This window comes from Pseudorca crassidens, chromosome 10 (genome assembly GCF_039906515.1).
Source record: "Pseudorca crassidens isolate mPseCra1 chromosome 10, mPseCra1.hap1, whole genome shotgun sequence".
Classification (NCBI taxonomy): domain Eukaryota; kingdom Metazoa; phylum Chordata; class Mammalia; order Artiodactyla; family Delphinidae; genus Pseudorca; species Pseudorca crassidens.
Window position 1 is genome coordinate 22,166,136 of NC_090305.1, and position 23,073 is coordinate 22,189,208.

The window sequence follows — 23,073 nt, forward strand, 5'->3', positions numbered from 1 at the left end:
TAAACAACATCCATACTCACTTTATTTTCAAACAGAGGAGCATGTACCCAAAGAGAAGCGGGACTCAGAGCCACTGTGGGAGCTTTTGCTCAAAGTGATCTGCCTTGGTCTTCTGACCTCAGAACACCTCGTGATCCAATGGCCATGGGGATGGAAGTGCCCCTTGATGGTACACATATTAGAAAGGTAAATCCCCCCATCCCTCAAAGGAGATGGGAGAAAAGGAGACAAAAGTCAATGAATCCCTGGCATACTGCCCCGGAATCCTTCCAGGGATAGTGTATGACTGACCATCAGTCCACAAATGTGAGTGGGAGGGGATGTAGGAACAATGGATGGTGCTGGGCAGAAAATTATCCTGGATGACGTGCATCCAGCACCTGGAGAGACTTTTCATTAGAATGAAGGGAGCTGACAAAGCCCTCAAAAAGACAGAAAAGAGCACATTGATTAGAACATTATCTCATAACAGAGGTGGGACCATTTCCCACCATTATTGTAAAATAACAGTAACTAATCAAAACACATATAGACCTCTTTAATGGAGTTAATAAATAAAACTACGGCCAATTGGGAATCAGGGGTAGAGGTACTATTCCCAGGAGGAAAAACTGGGACAAAAGGGAGCCATGCTGACAGGACTTTCTAGTCCAGCTCTAGGTTCTTAGAAAGAAGCCCTAGTTCAGAAATGACAGCAAATACCCATGATCACTATGTGGGGCTGAGCCAAGGTGTTAAATATCTTGAATGGCTCTCCGAACCCAAGATTATTCATATTCTTTATCCCCTCCAGTAATGTGTGAGACCAAGAAGTGTGGAACTCTGGAGGTGGACATGTGGTTTTTATTTCCGGGCAATCTTAATACTTCTCATTACATCTCACAATTTTCGTGGGAAGGGAGGGGATGGCAGAGAACATGGACATCCTGTCTTGCACTGCAGGGCTCGGAAAGTGGTAAGGACATCCAGCTGTGATGGGCAGGAAGTGTCAAGGCAACAGGATGCCTTATGCCTGGGGTAGGAGTATGGTCAATGGCCCTTTTAGCCTGAGTTCACCTCCTCAAGGGGAGGTCTCCATGGAATGACCATGATTCCCAACATGGCCAGAAAACCCATCGATCCCACTCATGGGGCAGATGATCAGAGGAGCTGCGCTCTTCCCTCCCGAGTAACTCAGACTGAAGTAGGGCCGGACAGGCCCACAGAAGGTAGCATGAGAGAAAGTAAAGGTGTGACACCTCTCTGTCACATTGTAGAAGGAGACCTCGCCAGCATCATAGTCCAAAAAAATCCCCACCCGTTGGAGAGGGGTCCGCAGGGGGAGGGCAGTCATTGGGGAGGTAAGAGCCCAGTACTCTTTCCCATACCACAAGGACACTGCCCAGAATCCATTCTGGGGGGCCGAGGTTACTCCGCCTTTTCTGCACACTGAGTCTTCACAGACACCTATGGTCCACTTGGCTTTATCTCCCACCTCTACCTCCCAATAATGTCTCCCAGCGATGAAGCATGGAGAGCCCAAGACACAGGGAAACAGATTGAACCGCTCAGGGTTGTCAGGCAGGTCCTGCTGGAGGTAACTGTACCGCACTTGCCGCAGGTTATCAGAGAGGATCAGGCTGGGGTAGGCCGTGTCTGGATCCAGAGTCACATCCACTGCAGAGGAACAGAAGGGCAGAGGAAGGTCAGCCGAGAGCCAGGAAAGCCCACTCTGAACACCCAGCTTTTCTCCTACCCCCTAAGAAGAGAATATGAGCTCTCCAACAAAGGCACATTCATCTTACACTCAATTACATCCTGAAATTGACATTCCAAAAGTTACTGTTTGGATTAGCTAGTTTACTTCTTTTAGCTAGGATATATTGAAAGTACTGAAATTTTTACCTCTATTTGCTTTTTCACATCTTAAACCACAATATCCATTATTAAGCTGAATTTGAGATTTTCTTACATGTATGTCCAATCCCTTAATCTAAAAGTCTTGGGGACCAGGAGTTTCACAGAATACAGAATTTAGATAGACAGGGTGTGGTACAGCACTCTACAACCAAATATCAACAGATCTGCTGTGAAACATACGAATGTTCACATTACATCGGATAAAGACACTAGTCCCACATGCATCTTACAATCATGTGGTGGTTTCCTGTTTTAAAATCACTGGCATATATTCTCTCATTTGCTCTTCATACCTGGTTCAGAAGGAAGACTCCCAAACATTCTCTCTCTGAACCAAAGCTCAGCTAGGTTGACTGATTCCCACAAAAGACTGATGACAGGCAACTGGTGGAAGTGACCAAGAACCCCAGACGCTTGGTTTCTGGTTCAAAAATCTGTTCACAACAGTTGCCCATTTTTTGCCTCATGTCATGGGTATACCTCACACCTCCAACCAGACATTTAACTCCAAGGATAGGTCAGTGTCTTATGCTCTTTTGTTCCCTCTACAGTACCCTGCGCAACATTAGGAAATGTAAGACATAAGCAAAGTAATCAAGTAATACTTGTTGAAAGAATTAACTATGGATTACAGCCAGGGGATATCCATGAAAGAAGACCCGTTGTATGTAGAGTCCCTCTGTTCATGAGGAGGATCTCATGAAACAGAAGGCGGTCCTGTGACTGTGGAAAGTACAAACCTCAGTTCTGAGTACCTATGAGGTCACAGATTTACCCAGTGTCTCTGAACCTGAGGTGTTGGTGATGGTCAAGGAGAGGGAGAGTTTCGACTCTTGCTCTGAGGCACAGAGAAGGGATGACAGCAGATTCCTCTTAGACTGTCCCTAGCACTCAGAATAAGAGGTGAGCTCAGTAGTTTTGGAAGGATGACTGCCTTTTGTAAACCACACACTGCCCAAGGCTAAGTGGGTAGAGCAGCATACCAGTGTACTAGCAGTGGCAGTGCTCTACTTTTTGGAAACTGTAGTTTCACCTCTATAATCCTTCATAGCTCCTGAGTTTGATTTCCTCCTATTCAAAGGTCCATGGTTTCAGCTCTGAAGCAAAGATATTACAAACACATAGAAACAACTGATGTATTTTTGTGATTATTATCATTTTTCATACATGTAACCTAAAGGATCCTAATTAGGCACTTTCCAAAATCATTCACAATAGTAGTTACGTTGATAAGGATTTTTACTCCTTTTTCCAAATGGTTTTGTCTCCTATCACCCACCTGAATATAACTGGGCCTCTCTCAATTCTAAAAAACAAAAGAGAAAGAAGTTACAGAAGTCATCTGAATATTTCCAGGAATACCTAAGAGATGGAGCTTTGGTTAGAGTCATCATAAAGCAATGGTTTCCATTAGACACCCCAGAACCCCTGTTGTCACTCATGCACTGATTTCTTCATACAGTGTATGACTCCATCTTCCAGCCCAGAGCTCAAAGGGAAGAGGGGTTGGAAACTTTGGGCAGAAGAATAACGACATGCCCGAGATTGGTAGCATATGGGGCCAAACTGAGCCAAGATTAAGGATTCCACCCTCCAGTGGGCCAGCTGGCTCTGCAGGGGGAGATGGAGGTTCTAAGTCCGCATCATAGATAACTCTTGGCTTTCATAAGCAACCTGTTCTAGGGGATGAGTGGTTCAAGTGACATCCACTACCAAGCTGGAGCAAACAAGACCACTTGCAGTAAAATGCTTTTACAGTTGAAAAAGCATTTTCATAGACACGTTCTCAGTGAGCCTTTTAAGTGACAGGAGAAGAGTAGGAAAAATAAATGAGTCAGATCAAGGAACGTCATGTCTGAGCTTCTGGTATTAAGTGGAGTTTCTCCCTGTTTTGCTTGTGAGCATTCCCTAAGTCTACATTGCTAGATGTGAAAAAAGTATGTATCTGAAAAGATACAATGCAAATAAAGTTTTAGCATATACAGGAAATTATCAGAATTATGGGGATTTGTAATTTGTACTAAATGAGAAAAGGGATTACCTACATATAAGGATTTCAAATTCTACCAGGCTGCCTAGAATTTTAGCATTTAGTATATAGCCATATGTGCTGTATGCTCATATGTGATCACGAGCAGAAAATTTTGTATTAGGAAGAGCATCCCTTAAATACCTTGAACATTTTATTTAATAAACATAAATGTAGGGTTTATTACGTGTCCATTCTAAAAGGCTTTAGAAATGGTAACTAATTTAACTTAATCCTTACAACCCTGTGAGGTAAGAGCTACTATCCTCCTCATTTTACAGATGAGGAAATTATAGTGTAGAATCCTTATCAAGTGGCAGAGCTGGGCGCAGGACCCAGGCAGCCGGACTCCTGAATCCCTGTTCCTAACCACTTCCCTCGAGGTTCTGCCTCAATCAGTGCTGTTTGATTCCTCCTGTCCTGGTCAGCACCAGTGCCTACACGCAGCAGAAACTCTATAAATTATAACCACAAACACTAGCTCAAATGAAATGTAGCTAGGATAGTTTCTGTTCATTCTCTTTCTCAATTAAAAATAATTTTAAATAATCAAACTAATTCTGGATTAATTATTGTATATTTTTCTCCTCCATTAATATAGATTAAGAAATGAGTGCAGGGCTTCCCTGGTGGCACAGTGGTTGGGAGTCTGCCTACCGATGCGGGGGAAACGGGTTCGTGCCCCGGTCCGGGAGGATCCCACATGCCGCAGAGCGGCTGGGCCCGTGAGCCATGGCCGCTGAGCCTGCGCGTCTGGAGCCTGTGCTCCGCAGCGGGAGAGGCCATAACGGTGAGAGGCCCGCGTACCGCAAAAAAAAAAAAAAAAAAAAGAAATGAGTGCATATAGTTAAAAGGCTTCAAAGTGAAACAAGAGGCTATTAATTGAAAAAATTAACAAAGCAAAAAGGAAGATGTAAAATATCAGGGGAGGCCGGCCAGCGGGTATCGCGCATTTCCCATTTTCCCACACTTTAGCGTTCATCTTCCCAGGAAACTTCAACGTCAAAAGCCCATTAAGTAGATAAATTTACCTTGGATTTTCTCCATATCTGACTGCATTTTTTCTAAGGAGAGAAAAGAAGATGTTTAGTTTGCATCCCATTATCTGGCTGGAAAATACATCCTCTCAGGCAATATAGTTACTGAGAGCATAAACCCTCATGGATCCCTCTTCTTACGTTACCTGTGAACTGCTTTAGACTCTCAGTCAAGAACAGACACTTCTGGGCAAAAATGTGGATTTTCTCTTGCAGATCTGGAGGTGTGATCCAGGGTTCAGGGATCCTGATTCTTTCAGCCCTAAGTTTAAAAAAAAAAGCAACAAAAAAACAAGTGAATCCCTCCCCCAACTCCACAACCTTTCAGGGTCCAGGACAAACCTGGCTAAACTGGCCAACACAGGTGGACAATCTTTAAAAGCAGCCACTCTAGTCTTTTTCCTATTCTCCTTCTAGACTATGATCCTCTGGACCAGAATAGGAGAGACATCTTATTCACCTTCTTATTCCCCCACAGTACTAGCTTCTGGCTTTTCACATGGCGTGTCCTCTAAGATTTACTGAATTAAACTGAATATAAGCCTGACCTTGCCAGAAAGCACTAGATTCCATGATAAAGTCCTTGATATTTGTGGTGGGCAATGACCCCAAATCCTCAGGTTCCCAAATATGGAGAGAATGACATCTTCAGACAGACAGGTACTCTCTGGACAATACCCAGTTACCCACCACCCCCCTCAAGGGGTCTATGGCAAAGACTGACTGCTAGTTGCCCACCCAATATGCCTTCTCCCATCTTCCAAATTTTACTGGGTTCATGCCTGACTGGTCTAAATTTGACCTTGTGACTCAGTTCTGGCCAATGAGAGGTAAGAAGTATCTTGTGGTAATTTGAGAAGTCTGCATAAAAAGGAATGTGGTGCTTCCCTGGCGGCTCAGTGGTTAAGAATCCGCCTGCCAATGCTAGGGGACACGGGTTCGAGCCCTGGTCCGGGAAGATCCCACATGCCACGGAGCAACTAAGCCCATGCGCCACAACTACTGAGCCTGTGCTCTAGAGCCCGTGAGCCACAACTACTGAGCCCACGTGCTGCAACTACTGAAGCCCACGTGCCTAGAGCCCGTGCTCTGCAACAAGAGAAGCCACCACAATGAGAAGCCTGTGCACCGCAACGAAGAGTAGCCCCCACTCGCCACAACTAGAGAAAGCCCGAGCGCAGCAACAAAGACCCAATGCAGCCAAAAATAAATAAATAAATTTATTATTTTTTTTAAAAAAGGTTTCTGGTTATATAAAATAATAAAATAAAATAAAAAGGTATGTGATGTGACTTATCTTCTTCCTGCTGGTTAGCATTCTAGGAACTATCTTGGACTGTAAGAATGAGGACTGTATCTTACAGATGGCAGAAGGGTAAATGGAAAGAAACCTCAGAGTCTGATGATCACTGGAGCCACCAAACCAGCCCTGGGCTACCTACTTGCACATTTTTAATGGTGACAAAATTTTAAAACTATGTTTAAGCCTTAAGCCAATGAAATTTTGGGTTTCCTAACTCAGAGAGCCAAACCCAAACCTTAACGTCCCAAAATGCTAGAATCTAAAGGATCTATCTCCCTGTTCGTTCAGAGCTAGACTGGTACCAAAAAGTTAAAGTAGTAGTAAAAGTGAAGGGAGTATTTGTTGGGGTCACTTGGCAGGGACTAGTACAAGTTCCAGCTCATCACCATCCCATCTCAGCAGGCCTCAGAAAGCTCAGTTCTATCAACAGTTCTGTCCACACAGCCCTCCCAGCCATCCAACCCCATCTATGTGCCACCCTCCCATATCTCCTCCAATGCTCCCGCATAATCAAGCTGCATTTCCTCTGGAGGGATTTCACCCTTCAGGGTTTTAATTAGCTTCAAAGTTCAGTTCCCTCAAAGTCAGGCTCCGCCCCAGTAGGTACCAAACATTATGCCCCCCAAGGCCTATCCCATTTGTCCTTGCCATCCAACCCTGAAAACATAATTTAATCTTGGCTTCTTGCACATTCTGGGCTTCTCCTGCTCGGTCATGTCCCAATTCCCTGGTAGCTCTTCCTCACTTTCCATCTGATGATACAGTAGAGAAATAATGAGAACAAGAGCCAGAATCCAGGTAACTCATCACTCATTATATAACTCTGAGCTGGTCTCCCTTTTCTTAGACCATATTTCCCCCATTACAGAAAAAAGAAAGAGTCAGAAACAGAGACACAGAGAGACAGAGATAACAAAAAAGAAACGATTCTGAAATGTTTAGGAAACAAAAACTATAAAATACCCTTGCACTTTGCCTAAGTCCCTGTAAGTCTCTACCCTCTCCATAGACGTGTCCTCATAAATCACCAGCACCCTCCTAAATGGACCCCCTACTCCACCCCTTATCCTCATAATTTGTCAATAATTCCTGAGTTTTACTGAGAAGAGCTGCACTCCATCTAGTTCTTTGCACACTAGTGACTCGGTTCAGGGACAGGCGGGACATGTGTCAACTTGGTAAGATGTCCTCAGGCTCTGGGCTCCTTCCAGAATTTCTAAGTATGAGGGAAAATCTTTTCAGGCTTGATTTAGCACGGGGGAGAGAGAAAACTGTACCTGTTCAACGTGTCTCCGATGTCCTATAAGAGAAAGGAAAAGGATAAGCATGAGAAATCATTCCTAACTTCCATTTTCTCTCACAGATGTTTGTTGAAAACCCAACTTATGGGGTGGCTCTCCTGGGAGAAACCAGGGAGACAAGGAGCACAACTCACGGTCCAGGAGCTAAAAACTGGGCAGAGGAAACTGGGCTGCACACTATTCGCTATTCTAGCACTTCCTGCACTCTCCTCCTGCACACTGGTCGAGGATCTCAAGATTTCAAATTTACTGACTCAAGCATCCCACCCTTGGACCACAGCTGCCTGCCTGTCTAGCTTGATTTCTTTGACATATTACTGTGAAATCATTTCAAATACACAGAAAAGCTGCTAGCACAAAGAGCTCCTGTATACTCTTTTTCCCAGACATATTTATCTTTAGAATCATTTGAGAGGTCATTGTTTATATTATATCCCTTTACCCCTTTATGATTCTGTACCTCCTAAGAGCAAGTACATTTTCTTATATAACTATAGTACAGTTATCAAACTCAGGAAGCTGAATATTGATACATTTGTATAATCAACAGTCCATAACCTAATTTAATTGTCTTATTAATATTCTTTACAGCTACTCCCCTCCCCACTCAGGTAATCCAGGATCGTTCATTGCATTTTTTTTTTTTTTTTTTTTTTGTGGTATACGGGCCTCTCACTGCTGCGGCCTCTCCCGTTGCGGAGCACAGGCTCCGGACGCGCAGGCCCAGCAGCCATGGCTCACAGGCCCAGCCGCCCTGCGGCATGTGGGATCCTCCCGGACCGGGGCACAAACCCGTGTCCCCTGCATCGGCACGCGGACTCCCAACCACTGCGCCACCAGGGAAGCCCCGTTCATTGCATTTTTATGATGACATGTGTCTATGAGTCTGGAGTGGCTTTTGTGACACATTGCCTTAACACTGGCTAATTATTTTATAGAATATCTCTCTATTTGGGTTTCCCAGATATTGCTGTCATGATTAAACTAAAGTGTACTGTCTTTTTTTCTTTTTACTTCATTTATTTATTTATTATTTATTTTTGGCTGTGTTGGGTCTTTGCTGCACGCGGGTCTTCTTTAGTTGCGGCGAGCGGGGGCTACTCTGTTGTGGTGTGTGGGCTTCTCACTGCAGGTGGCTTCTCTTGTTGCGGAGCACGGGCTCTAGGTGAGCGGGCTCAGTAGTTGTGGTGCATGGGCTTAGTTGCTCCGCGGCATGTGGGATCTTCCCAGACCAGGACTCGAATGTGTGTCCCCTGCACTGGCAGGCGGATTCTTAACCTCTGCACCACTCAGGAAGTCCTCAAGCTGTACCGTCTTTGACTAGTGTATGCTGTTTGCTTCTAAATAAACATGATATTCACTTGTCCCTTATTGGTGATATTTTATAGCTACTATTTTTCCTTTTGTAATTAACAAGTAATCTAAAAGTGATACTTTGAAATTATGTTAATATGCCAGTCCCTATCAAACTCCCCCTCCCCTTAGGTTTAGCATCTGTCGATAATTATTGTCTAAATTAACTTTTAATATGATAGTTGCCAAATGATCATTTTCCACCTTCAAAATTCCTTCTAGCAAAAAAAAAAAAAAAAATTCCTTCTAGCGCTTCCCTGGTGGTGCAGTGGTTAAGAATCCGCCTCCCAATGCAGGGGTCACCGTTTGATCCCTGGTCTGGCAAGATCCCTCATGCCACAGAGCAACTAAGCCCATGGGCCACAACTACTGCCACAACTACTGAAGCCCACAGGCCTAGAGCCCGTGTGCCGTAACAGAAGCCACTGCAATTAGAAGCCCGCGTACCACAACAAAGAGTAGCCCCTGCTCGCAGCAACTAGAGAAAGCCCACGTGCAACAACGAAGACCCAACGCAGCCAAAAATAAATAAATAAATAAATTTTAAAGATTCCTTCTACATTACTTAGTCAACATTCTACTGGAAGGAAGAATTTTCCCTTATTTATTATTTGTATGGACCCATCAATTCGTACTTTATTCAATGGGTTATAATCCATCACTGTTCTTATTTATATTGGTGCTCAAAATATCCGAGATGTGGCCAGGGAGAGTCTGTCACTCTCGTAACTCCTCTCATCACATTCTCCCCATTCCCATTATTTTCTGATTTATCCTTCCAGTCTTCCCTTTGCAAAAATAAACAGATACATGTATTTTCCAATTATCTCATCTTTCTTACACAAAAAGTAGCACACTCTATATTTTGCACTTTGATTTTTTTCACTTACCAATATATTATAGAAACCACTCTGTATCAGTTCATAGGTATATTTCTTTTTTACAGTTGCCTAATATTCCTGTGTGAGTATACATATGTACAATGTTAAATACAGGTAGACAATAGTGAACATCTTGCCCACTTCCTGACCTCAGTGGGAATGCTCTAATTTTCCCGCATTAAGTAAGATTCAGCTTACTTTTCAAATGACTACTACCATGACCCCTCTTCCCCATGGAGCCCACAACCCCTCTTTTTTCTCTACTTCTACTTATCATCCAGTTTTTTTTTTAATAAATAAATTTATTTATTTATTTTTGGCTGTGTTGGGTTTTAGTTGCTGCACACGGGCTTTCTCTAGTCATGGCGAGTGGCGTCTACTCTTTGTTGCGGTGTGCGGGCTTCTCATTGTTGTGGAGCACAGGCTCTAGGCGCACAGGCTTCAGTAGTTGTGGCATGCAGGCTCAGTAGTTGTGGCTCACGGGCTCCAGAGGACAGGCTCAGTAGTTGTGGCTCACGGGCTTAGGTGCAGTCGCTCCGCGGCATGTGGGATCTTCCCGGACGAGGGCTCGAAGCTGTGTTCCCTGCATTGGCAGGTGGATTCTTAACCACTGCGCCACCAGTGAAGTCCCTATCACCCAGTTTTGATTTCACGGTCCATGTGTTCAAAAATATTCTCACAAATACCTTCTACCTTAAAAAAATGGGCAAACCCATAAAGACACAAATTAGTGGTTGCCACTGGGTAGAAAGGAATGAAGAATGACTGTTTAATGGGTACGAGGTCTCCTTTCGAGGTAATGAAAGTGTTCTGGAATTACATAGCTGTGATGGTTGCACAACACTGAGTTTACTAAATGTACTAAATGTACTAAGTTGTACACTTTGAAATGATTAAAATGGTGAATTTAGGTTATGTATATTTTATCACAATCAAAAAACCAAAAAACAACAAAACAAAAAGCTCAAATCTTGCAAAGCCCTAATCCTGGATGAGCCCAACTACCTGCTCTCCCTATGCCTGGCACCAGAGCAGTAACAGTCTGAAAAAGCAGGGACAAGAAAAAGGTCACACAACTGAGCAGACAAGTCCCAGTATAAACTGACGTCCACTGACCAAGTAATTCTAATACATCTCACAAACCAGATGGCTTTCCCATACTCTGAAACAATAATTTCAGAACTTTCCCACATTCTTCAAAGCTCATATTTTCTCTAATCCCTGCTCAATGGGAGCAGATGGTCCTGCTTTTCTAACTTCAAAAGAGAGTAAGAGCCAACGGGGGACTTCCCTGGTGGCGCAGTGGTTAATCCGCCTTCCAATGGCGGGGACTCGGGTTCGAGCCCTGGTCCGGGAAGATCCCACAGGCCACGGAGCAACTAAGCCTGTGCGCCACAACTACTGAGCCTGTGCTCTACAGCCCGCGAGCCACAGCTACTGAAGCCGTGTACCTAGAGCCCGTGCTCTGCAACAAAGAGAAGCCACCACAACGAGAAGCCCGCGCACCGTAACGAAGAGTAGCCCCCACTCACTGCAACTAGAGAAAGCCCTCACGCAGCAATGGAGACACAAATGCAGCCAAAATAAATAAATAAAATAAATTTATTTAAAAAAAAGCCAACGGGTTTTAGCTACCAAAGTGCACAACATGCCTGCATCTATCTGCCCCCACCGTCCTTTCTTCCCATACAACAGGGGATCTTCCAAAACTAAGTCCCACACATATGCTTTAGTCACCTTTCCCTTCTGCCTTCTCAGAAACAGCACATTAGTGATTAGTTCATCCTTATAGCTTCAGTAATTTTCTTCACCTGAATCCTTACAACATAGGTGCTCCTTTCCATATTTTCTTTTAAAATATGTTTAGCTAGTTTCTTTAAGCATCCCCTCCCCATAAAGCCCCACAATCCTACCTCATCTCCGAGTATTTTTTTAAATATCTCCTTCACAGTCTTACTTCTTGAAATAGTCATTTACTCTTCCAGTTTCCATTCACCCTCTGTCACCACAACTCTCCCTCATGTGGCTCCTGACCAAATTATTCCACCGTGGCAGAATATCAATGATTATCTGAGATGAAAATCATTGAGATGATAATGATTATTATCAAGATTATCAATGATGCCCATGTTTTTAAACCAAATGTATCTCAGCCCTTATATTATTTCACCTCAACTGCACTAGATTCTGTTGTCCACTCCCTCCTTCCTGAAACATTCTTCCTCCCTTGCCACATTCTCTGGTCAACTGTTCGCTTTGCAAGCTCTTCCTTGTCTCCCTGGCAATTAAATACTGGTGTTAGTTAAGGCTCAAGATTAAGACTTCTCGTTTTAATCTAAAGCAGGAGTCAGTGAACTTCTTCTAAGGAAAAGGCCATACAGTCTCTGTCACAACTTCTCAACTCTGCTGCGACAGACAATACATAAATGAATGGGCGTGGCTGTGTTCCAATAAAAAGTATGGATAATGAAATTCAAATTTTATATAATTTCACATATCATGAAATAACATCCTTCTGATTTTTCCCCAACCATTCAAAACTGTGAAAAGAATACTTAGCTTGCAGAACATACAAAAACAGGTGGCGGGCCATAATTTGCTGACCCTAACCCTACCCTATCAGCCCCTTTTTAAGGGCGTTTATCAACACCAATGATACTTGTTTGCTCACTTCTTTATCATATGATTTCAACATTAGAATTTAAATTTCAGCAGAGCTTATTCACCACTTAATTCCGGTGCCTAGACTAGTGCCTGACCCAGAATAGACAATTCATATGCATTGAATGAACAAATGACAGTCAGGCATCAGCTCATTTCCAGTGGTCTTCCTGGGTTGGGTGCATTGCAGCTTTATCACCTGCACTACCAAGATTAAATCACAAGACTGCTTGGGCTGACCACTCCCACTCAAGCGTTTCTTTGTTTTGTAGCTGTGGTAATGCACACATACATGTTAAAATTACAGGGTAATTGGAGTGAGGAGGGTCTTTAAATGACATGTGGGCCAAACCCCTCATTACATAATGAGTAGGTGAGGTCACTGAGGCCCAGAGAGGTCAAGAGCCTGTGATCAGACCACTTATCAGTGCAGGACAGGCCTGGGCATTAGGCCTCCCTTTTACCCTTTCCATGAGACAGTGCAACTGACTGACCCAAGCTGTGTCAACCAGGTCCTCTATTGTACATTTCCCCTCCAACATGCCCAACAGAGAGCTTGGCAAGCCCCTGCTACTCCCACAGAGTTGGCAAGGCAGTTGGGGGTCCTGGATACTGCTTGGCAAAGAGAGAAGGGAGACCTTTTAGCAGGAGCTGTCTTGGCAGGGCACGCTAAGCCTCACCTGCAGGAGCTCCCTGGTGGGCTGCTGCTGCTTCTCTTCCAGCTGGGCGATCAGGTTGCTGAGGTGGGAGATGTTGCAAGAGAACTGAGTGATGGCACCATTGATACTGTTGTAGATGGCCAAGTCTAGCTCCTCGAGACGGGCCAGGAGGCGATACTCATGCTCCTTCAAGGAGTGATACAGCTGCTCAAACTCCCAAACGATCTTCTCCCTCTCCATCTGGGTCAGGCTCTGTGTGGATGACAGGCAAGGGCAGTGAAGAGAGGAAAGGCTACTTCTAGAGCCCTTCATATTTCTCCCCTGGCTATCCACCCCAAGACCTCATCATTTCATTCAGGTATACTATTTACTGTGCAACAGTGATGCACACGCACCTTGCTTATAAATCCTTTTCACGAACTTATACTTCTCCTGAAAGGGACAAGTCTTTCAATGCATAAACAAGACAATATAATCTTAGAAATGAAAGAGTCCTTAAAGCTCAACTAATTCAGTGCTTTGCAAAGAGAATGCCATTGGCACCCTGGTGGGGGGGGGTGCAATTCTGCCTGCATGGGACTGTTCTTTGCATTGCAGGACATTTAGCATCCTTGCCCAACCCTCCCCAATCACTCCAACCAAACACCCACACACCACGGAGAGGAGGAGAGGGCAGTACTCACCTCGCTGAAGAACCAAAAGTCTAGTCCAACCTACCTATTTCACAAGTGAGGAAACTGAGGCCTAGAGAGGTAGTATTACTCTCTCCATCTATTCAACTGGCTACTGACAGAGCCAAGAAGTATGTCCAGGTGCCCTGATTCTCAAAGAAGGGCTGTTTCCCCCCTTTGACAATCCCCCCCAAAGAGGATGCAGTGGTGTGCTTAATGATTTAAGTCCACCCAGGCTCACTAGAAGATTCTCCTTCAGTCAGACCTATTTTCAAGCAAAGGCAGCTGAGGTCTCAGTGGATTCTGTGAGCAGAACAAGTGGTGGGATCTTACGGCATCATGGGAATAAGTTCCCAGTCCAAAAGTTCTATACTACGCCCTGGCCAGGACTGACAAAATTTCTCACAAGATGGTGCTAGACACTACTAGTCTAAGAGTTTGCTTTTCGATGCAAATACCTCTAATGGATGGGAATTTGTAATATTTGATTTATTGTTCAAAAGAGGCTTAAACACTTAGATGGTAGACATATAAGTATATATTATAAAAGTCTCTATTTTTTTTTCCAGAACAAACCCCCCCAAATATCCCTATCACAAATCAGCACATTAGTCACTTGCTAAGGCTTTGGGAGACTAGGGGAAGGGAACAAACTGAAAAGTTTAGAACTGAACTGTCAAGAAAAGGAACATTCCAGCAAGAAGCAACAGGCAGGCTTACAGAAAGCCACTGTCAGCAACTGTCTGCAGAATGGTACAAAGGAGGCTAACTGTGCCCAAGAATCTCACCTGTATTAGCTTTGTCAGGGATCAACCTTGATCTGCACAAAGCTAACAGATTAAACTTTTGATAGGTCAGATCTCTAGGGGTTCTAAACTCAGCTATTCCATCCTTTCCCCCAAAATGTGGGAGGGAATCCCTTGGTTCTCCAGGTGAATTCCCAACTGCCATATAAGGTTGTTCCACCCACACCTAGAAGTTCTGGGCAACGTGACTGCACAAGGTTAAGGGGAGCTTAACAGCCTCACAAAAAAAAAGAGGGTGACAGGCAGAACTGATATTACCTGTGAATTCCAAAGAACCTTACCAAGAGCTCAGCTCGTGCCTGTTCCCCCTGTGCCCGACGCCTCTTCTTTAGGTCTTTCACTCTTTTTAGGTGGTCCAGCTGGTTCTGGATTTGCTCCTAAGAAAAGCAAAAACAGGTGGGCAGTTCAAGATTAGGCAGACCATACCATCAATATGGCTATTCTGCTTATCACACGTGCAACCCACATTCCTGATGCCAAGTTCCTGGTTAGAGCCTATCCTTGGACCATACTGCCATCACCAGGGCACAGGGGTCACCAGACCTCTCCTTTGGTAGTTTGTATCTTAAATGGTGGGTCACCTACCTGCCCTTGGAAGGATACTGCATGGCTTAGTGGAAAGGTGAATGGACTAGGAGGCTTTAAGTTGTCGCTCTTTCACAGACGCGTACTGAGAAAATGACTTAACTTCTCTTATTTTCCTCTGGTGTGACATGGGCAAACACCACCTTCTCAACCTACTAGAGGGTTATCACCAGTGTGAGTAAAAGAATATTTTTGAAAGCACCATAAATGTTAAGTGAATAATTTTGCATGAATGTACTCACATTTAAACATGTACATAATTGTGTACATATTCCTGCAGTCCTCAAACACACAGATCATGCACTCCTTGAATGTTGCCTTACAACTGTTTTATATTTAATACTTTGTTTCCACGTTATTGTTTAGCTGTGCCAGTCTGTTGGTTCAAGAGTTCACAAAGGGATCCACACATCATTTTATTTCACTCAATCTTCATAACTGTGTTATCTCCTATGAGTCTCACGGTGGTTAAATGACTTAGGTAGTAAGGAGCTCGTTCTTTTCCGTGAGCTTCTAGAAGAGGACGGAGCACAGGGAAGTGCTGGGGAATGGAGGGGTGATGGGCCTCTGCTTGATGTGTATACAGCCAGTTAACGTCCGACTGTGTTTTGTCTCAGATCATCTAGGAGCCGACAGGAGTGCGAGCGTCTCTGAAGCTTGTCGTTGTGGACGTGGTTTTACGCATATCTTTTATACCGTCAAGAGGGGTCTCCATGGGCCGTCTTTATGTATAATGTGCCCGTGAGCGGGTGAACATAGAGGCACATAAGGAAATGAGAGTGGGGGTGGGGAGACTTCTGGCTTCCTCACCAGCTACAGGTTTTCCTCCCAAATCTGAGTGCCGAGGCTCTGGAGCGGACAGAGAGGAAATGACGGCTGTGAACCACACGTCCGGCTCAGCCATTTTCTAGGCGGAAAAAAGGAAGCCCCTTTGGCTCTCTCCTCCCTTTGTCCGACTCGCGCTCCGGCCCCTCCCCGCCCCGCACGCCCGGCCCTCACCTTGAAGCCCTCCACCGCCTCCTCGAGCGGCAGCACGCTGTGGCCGCGGTGCTCGCGGGAGCGGTCGCACACCACGCAGATGGGCATCTGGTCCTCCTCGCAGTACAACTTCAGGGGCTCGCGGTGTTTCTCACACACGCCCATCTCGCCTCCGGGCCCCGACGGCCGCTCGGTGCGCAACTGCTTCACCAGCTGGGTCACGTTGGCCAGGTGCCGGTTGGGCCGCATGTGCCGCTGCGGGAAGGTCTCCCGGCACTGGGGGCACGACACATTGGTCTCCGCCGCGCCCCAGCAGCGGGCGAGGCAGGCGCAACAGATGTTGTGGCCGCAGTCGAGCATCATGGGCTCGACAAAGTACTGCAGGCACACGGGGCAGGTGGTCTCCTGCTGTAAGCACTCGGCCACGCTCCCGGAGGCCATGGCGCGGGCCCGCAGGGGCGCACGGGCATGGGCCCCGGCGCCCAGCCCTGCGCGGAGCCCAGCTGTACCGCGCTCCCTCCCGTTCGCTGCTTCTGGGCGGCGCCGGGAGGCGAGCCCGGCTGCCGGAGGGCGGCTCCTCCCCGGCCCTGATCCCAGACGCGCCCGCGCGCTGGAACCCGGCGCCGCTGCGCCCGGCCGAGGGAGCGTGGGGATATTGCGACCCCACCTAGCCCAGCGGCTATGCGAGGGGGCAGCTGGTCGGGCGCCGCCGGTTGGACTCGCAGAGCCAGGCGCTCAGAAGGCTCAGGACAACGTGGCCGCGTCCGAGCGGATCCCGGCAGCCCCGCAGACCTCACCCCGGCGCGAGCGGAAGGGGCGGCTCGAGGGCGGGGCTTGGCTCAGGCCTCCTGCGCACGGCAAGATTTCCTGGATTCAGGCCTGGATGATTTCCTCCGCAGAGGTCCGCGGAGGCCTAGCTGCCCGCCCTGGGGCGGAACGCGCGGGCGCGGGAGCCTTGGATACCGGTTACGGAGGCAGGCGGTGTCCGCGGGGTGCGGCGGGGACAGGGTATCCCCTGCCTGCACGCTCCGGGCCCGCCGCCGAGCTTCGGCGGCCCTGGGCCCGGATCCCTGGTCTTTTGTTGGGTTTCCTGTCTGGTGCCCACGCCTCAGCAAAGGCGAGAGAAAGCTAGCTTTGTGTTGGTGTGGTAAGAAGAGACATCTGGCCTCCCCGGGAGGCCGGAGGGATGAGGGTTGCAGACTGAGCCCCACCCGGCCTGTGAGGAGCTTTCTCAAACAAACCCCATTTACAGGCGCTCGCAATTCTGTTTCGAAAAAGAAAGGCTTAATTATCAGGCGGCAACATTTCTGTGACAGAAACAGACAAGCCCAGTTCTGCTGCTTCCTATTGTGCCTAAGCAAACTGGTTTACTATTCTGAGCTTCAGTTTCCTCTCTGATGAAATGGTAATAATTATACCCCAGCAAGGAGGGAGACTTCCTTACAACTTTTACTTTTTAAACCCTAAGTATGCTTATCCATTAAAATAATAAAGTACCCACTGCAAAGAGCTGTGTTGAATAGAACCTAAACATGCTTGCTCCTTCCTGAAGTATAGGGAGATTGGGAATCCTGTGGGTGACACAGGCTCTTTTCATTATCCAGTAAACTTAAAAAAATTTTGCGTTGTTCCCTCATCCCTACCTTGGTGTTTCCTCGTTTCCTTTGCTATTTTCTCAGTATTGTCCTTCCTCTAGATTTAATTGAATTTGGGCAGGCTTGCCTGTGTTGATTTAATTTACATTACTATACTTTGACCTAAATGATTTCAACAATGTCAGTTTGCAAATGTGTTTTAAATGAGTTAGTGACTGGTTGAATGTGACCAATTCCACCAGTTTCCCTGTTTCTAGTCTTTTTCTCTAACCTATTTACGTAACACTTCAATAACTCTTACATGTCTGTCAAGGTTCTAATTCGGGGCACACTTTTAGAATAGGAAGTGATGTGTGCTCTCACATAGTCCAGCATACTTTATATGTCAAGTATAAAGTATACATAAATAAACTGAGATCAGATGCTTTAGTAACTCCATGAGGACAGAAACTTCTCTCCAGACCTTCTATGATCTCCATTATGCCTTGCACATAGATTTAATCACGTGAAAGGACTTCAACACTTGTTGAATTATTAGACTAATAATCAATTAACTTAATGATTCTACTGTCACATTTTATGCGTACTTCTTATCTTTATCACAGTTATTCATTTGTAAAGGGTGCAAACACAAATGCCTACTGGAGACAAGAAGGTAATTTAAATGAGCAGGCCAGTCCAGGGTCACAACAGGGAAAGATGGGGACAGCGAATAACTGGAGGGCAGATGAGGCAGCTGCTTCTTATTGAGAATGTGAGCCCAGCATGTTGCCAAATCTTTGATTTTCAAGAGAAGGCAGAAATCTAGAGATTTATGTGAAATTGATTGACTTTCAAGTGTTGGAAACGAACTAAAAATGGTAAAAATCATCTCTGCAAGATGAAATTGACCTCCTCACCTCCAGTTTGGGACTTCTGGTACAGCTATTTATTTTAATAAGTGCTTTTCAACCTTAACACAATATGGAAGGGACTGTCATTGACTACTTTATAGCCAATCTCCACTCCTTCCTTAAAGTTTTATTCCAGGTAGCAATATGCCCAGCTGAAAGATACTTTCCAGGTGCCTTTACTGCCAATACCATGGTATATTCATGAAGGCAGCTCTGCTGTATGAAATCTTGTCCAGCTGGTTATGGATGTGCTCAGGTACACCAACTCACCTAGCGCTTCTTTCACACTTCAACATGGCCCTGAGATTGTAGGTGGCTAGTGATATCTATGTGGAAGGTTTTGGCTGGTCATTCTGAGAATGCTTCTTAAACGAAGACTACTCAGCTGCAAAGCATACCCTTTTAACATTCCCCCTTCCTAATTCTTCCAGCCTGGAATGTGCACGTGATGGTAGGAGGTTGACCAGCTGTCCTGGACCATGAGACAATCTTGAGGATGGAAGCCTGCACTAAGATGATATAGTAAAAGGTAAAGAAGCCTGGGTCCTTATTCACTGCAGAGTGCCTGCATCTAATTATATATGTAAGAGAGACTAAAGCAACTGTCCTGTTTAAGCCACCTATTTGGATTGTCTGCATATGCAACGGAAACTAAACCTAACTAATAAATACAATTTTTATTAATAAAGTGTTTTATTTTAAAATAAATTCCCACCTATTTAAAAATAAATTCCCTATCAACACAACCTATCTGCCCTCAGGGTGCCAGTAATTTCTGTTAGTATTGGCTAAATCCAGAGGATACTCTTCAGCCTTTATATTAATGTTCCTGAGGCATTTGACACTGTTGACCCCTTTCTCCTTGGACCATTCTTCCAAGCACCAAACTGAGGAGAACCTGATAAGGCCTAAGATATTTCTGCTTCCACCCTCTCCTCTTTTATCTGTCTTTACCAAGTGATGCTAAAGTTAGTCTGGAAATATAAAAATAAAAAATAGGAAAAACACAAGGCTACAATAATTAAAGTAAGAATAAGCTGATAGATCAATAGAATAGACTGGGAACCGAGAAATAAACCCAAATCTTGTTCTCAAACCCAAGTTCCTGTGCCTGACGAACAGTGAGGCTAAACAAACCAAAATGTCAGAGTTTGGAGCAGGGAAAGGTTTATATTGCAGGACCAAGCAAGGAGAATGGGTGGCTCGTGCTTAAAACCCCTAAACTCCCCAATGGTTTTGGAGGAGAAGTCTTTAATAGGCAAAATTTGGGGTGAGGCCTGCAGGGTGTGTGACTTTCTTCTGATTGGTTGGTGGTGAGGTAACAGGACAGGCAGTGCTCCAGAAATCTTGTGTTCAGCTTGAAGTTACCATCCTCCACCTGGGTGAGGACCTTAGTTCTGGCAGAAGAACTCAATATATATGTTGTCATATATATTCCTTGAGGAGGAACCAGGACCCTGCCCCAAGGGTGCACTATTGTTTCGTGACTGCTCTTCCTTTCCTTCTTCATTCCCTCCCTTCCCTGATTAGCAACTGTTTGAATCTGCTCTTTAGAACTCAGGGAAGCTCAAGGAGGCTGAATAAAGTCTATGGACACAGGAAGGGTTTGTACCAGGGAGGGCCCCACAGGTCCTGCCTTGTTTCACAGGGGAAAAGAACAAGTTAATAAACATGTGGAAAGAAGTTTAACTCACTATTAATAAATTAATGTGGTGTTGCTTTTAATTTATGAAATGAGTAAAGACTAAAAAGCTCAACAATACTCAGTATTGGTGAGAACATGAGGAAACAGGCATTCCAGTATACCATGAGAGGGTAAATTTGGAGAACATTGTTGAGAGCAACTTAGTAATAGCTTAAGAAAAACAATTTTAATGCATATACTCTTTGAACCGTCTACTCCTCTTCTCTCCCATCTGTACAAAGATGATTGATTGGACTTCCCTGGTGGCACAGTGGTTAAGAATCCTCCTGCCAATGCAGGGGACATGGGTTCCAGCCCTGGTCTGGGAAGATCCCACATGCCACGGAGCAACTAAGCCTGTGCGCCACAACTACTGAGCCTGTGCTCTAGAGCCCGCGAGCCACAACTACTGAGCCCGCACGCCACAGCTACTGAAGCCCACGTGCCTAGAGCCCATGCTCCACAACAAGAGAAGTCACTGCAATGAGAAGCCTGTGCACCGCAAGGAAGAGTAGCCCCCATTCACTGCAACTAGAGAAAGCCTGTGTGCAGCAACAAAGACCCAAAGCAGCCAAAAATAAATAAATTTATTAAAAAAAAGATGATTGTATAAGGATTGTCATTATAGCATTGTTTGCATTTGTAAAATGCTGGAACCAATATAAATATGCTTCAATAGGGGACAGGTTAATGAAAATACTATTCAGTCTTACAATGGAATACTATGCAGGGACCAAAAAGAATGAGTTAGATCTATATGTACTAATATGGAAAGATGTCTGAGATTTATTCATTCGTTCATCCATCCATTCATTCATTCATTTAAGTGTTTGTTGAGGGTGTACCATGGCTCTCTTTTAGGCTCCAGGATACAGCAGGGAACAAAACAAAGTTCCTGGGCTCATGGATTTGCTTTCTAGGGAGAAATATGGATAATAGGCAAGCTAAGAAATAAATACGTAGTATGAAAGATCCATGAAGAAAAATGAATCAGGATATGGAGGATGAAGAGTGATTGGGGCATTACTTTATACTGGGTGGTCAGAGGAGGTTTCTCTGATGAGGTAGCCAAATGGCTGCTGCAGTTTAGAGTCGCAAATCTATATGTCATTGGACATTTAACCCAGAGAAATGAAAACTTAACATTCACACCAAAAGTTTGCATAAAGCATTATTCATAATAGCCAAACTTGGAAACAGTCTTCCATAATGAGTGGTTAAACGAATTGTGGCACATCCGTATCATGGAATACTTTTCAGCAATGAAAAGGAATGAACTATTGAAATACACAACTTGGATGGATCTCAAGGGAATTATACTGAGTCAAGAAGGTCAGTCTCGAAATGTTATATTCTGTATGATTCCATTTATAGCATTCTTGAAGTGACAAAATGATAGATATAGAGAACAGAGTAGTGGTTTATGGTTTATTGAGAAGGGGGAAGGGAGGTGTCTGTGACTATAAAAGGGATCCTTGTGATGGAAGAGTTCTGTATCTTAACTGTGGTGTTAATCACATGTGATATCTACACATGATGAAACTTCATAGAACTAAATACACACACACACACACAAGTGCGTATAAAAACAAGTGAAATCTGAATAAGGTTGGTGGATGATATCAATGTCAATTTCCTGATTGTGATAGTGTACTATGCTTATGTAAGATAATAACATTGGAGGAGATTAGGTGAAGAGTATACTGGGTTTCTATTATTCTTACAACTATATGTGAATCTACAATAATCTCAGAATAAAAAGTTTTTAAAATTTTCTGCACATCACAACTTCCATGTCTTGTCTTTTTCCAGTCAAACAAAGCCCTGTGTTTAAAGGAACACTATGGGCTGCTTGGCTTACATTTGGCTTTTACTACCCACCCCTGAACCAGTTAATGTGGCAAGGGGGCTAAGATGATACTCACAGGTCAATGCCAGCCGAGACCCATCCTTGAAGTCAAAACTCTGCAGACCTCCTGGGTACTATGCAGTGGACTAGACTGGATGCTGGTGAAACATCCACAAGATCTGCTACATCACCTTCTCCTATTCTGACTGTTTAGTCACTTGGGCCCTATATCCTTTACAATTAGGTTCTCCTGCATATGATAGGAAAGCCCAAAAAGGGGTTTTTATCTCCCTCATGTAAAAGAAGACCAGAAGAAGGCAATTCAGGGCTAGTATGGCAGATTCATCATCCTTAGTGGTTTAGTCACTTTCTGTTTTTCTGCTCCATCATTCTTGGGCATGGTACCTAACCCTCAAGATCGTGTCATAGTCCAAGATGGCTGCTGGAGTTTCATAATCCAGACAGGATGGAGAAAGGACAAAATGTCACTTGTCCCAAATAACTGAACCCTCTTTTTTAAAATGGTGGCCATTTAATTCATTGTCCAAACTTGAACACCTTTGAGAGAGACAGTGGGTGCTCTTAATAATTGTACAAAGACAACAGGTGGAAATAGGAAGTATCCCAGATAAATCAAGGCAAATCATCACTGTGTCTTTGAAGGCTGTCCTATTCAGAAGGTTCTTCTATTCCACAATAGCTTTTTATTTACGAGCGTAACTTAAAAATAGTCCCACTTGGTCAGGGCTATGTTTCTCCTAGCCCAGCACTTTGATTCAAATATAGTGAGAGGGAACGATGCTGTCCTAGACATCATGTGAAACATGGCCAGGGCCAAACCCTCCTTGGCCCTCATCCTTTCCCTCTGTCCTTCATTTTCCAACATCTT

At 44.8% G+C, this 23,073-nt stretch overlaps 1 protein-coding gene and 1 long non-coding RNA gene across 2 annotated transcripts; one reads left to right on the top strand and one right to left on the bottom strand.

Annotated features, from left to right (window-relative positions):
• On the bottom strand, positions 1-16,885 carry TRIM27 (tripartite motif containing 27). The gene is made up of 8 exons (XM_067752283.1): positions 16,185-16,885; positions 14,882-14,977; positions 13,145-13,375; positions 7,546-7,568; positions 5,112-5,227; positions 4,960-4,992; positions 3,179-3,205; positions 1-1,656 (listed from the first exon to the last, which is right to left on the bottom strand). The coding sequence occupies exons 1-8, from the start codon at positions 16,602-16,604 to the stop codon at positions 1,061-1,063; spliced, it is 1,542 nt and encodes a 513-aa protein (XP_067608384.1). The 5' UTR covers positions 16,605-16,885; the 3' UTR covers positions 1-1,060.
• A 431-nt stretch (positions 16,886-17,316) lies between these two features.
• Positions 17,317-22,115, top strand: LOC137231744 (uncharacterized). Its single transcript, XR_010946717.1, has 3 exons — positions 17,317-17,568; positions 19,083-19,180; positions 20,578-22,115. It is a non-coding gene; the product is annotated as an uncharacterized lncRNA (long non-coding RNA).
• The last annotated feature ends 958 nt before the right edge of the window (positions 22,116-23,073 follow it).

Bases quoted from the DNA above. Each gene is read 5' to 3' on its own strand.
- TRIM27 (XM_067752283.1), bottom strand. From the start codon at position 16,604: ATGGCCTCCGGGAGCGTGGCCGAGTGCTTACAGCAGGAGACCACCTGC. The intron at 7,569-13,144 runs GTGAGGCTTAGC...TTTCTCTTATAG, and splicing joins CCACCAGGGAGCTCCTGCAG to GACATCGGAGACACGTTGAA. The intron at 4,993-5,111 runs GTAACGTAAGAA...TTCTCTCCTTAG, and splicing joins GAGTCTAAAGCAGTTCACAG to AAAAAATGCAGTCAGATATG.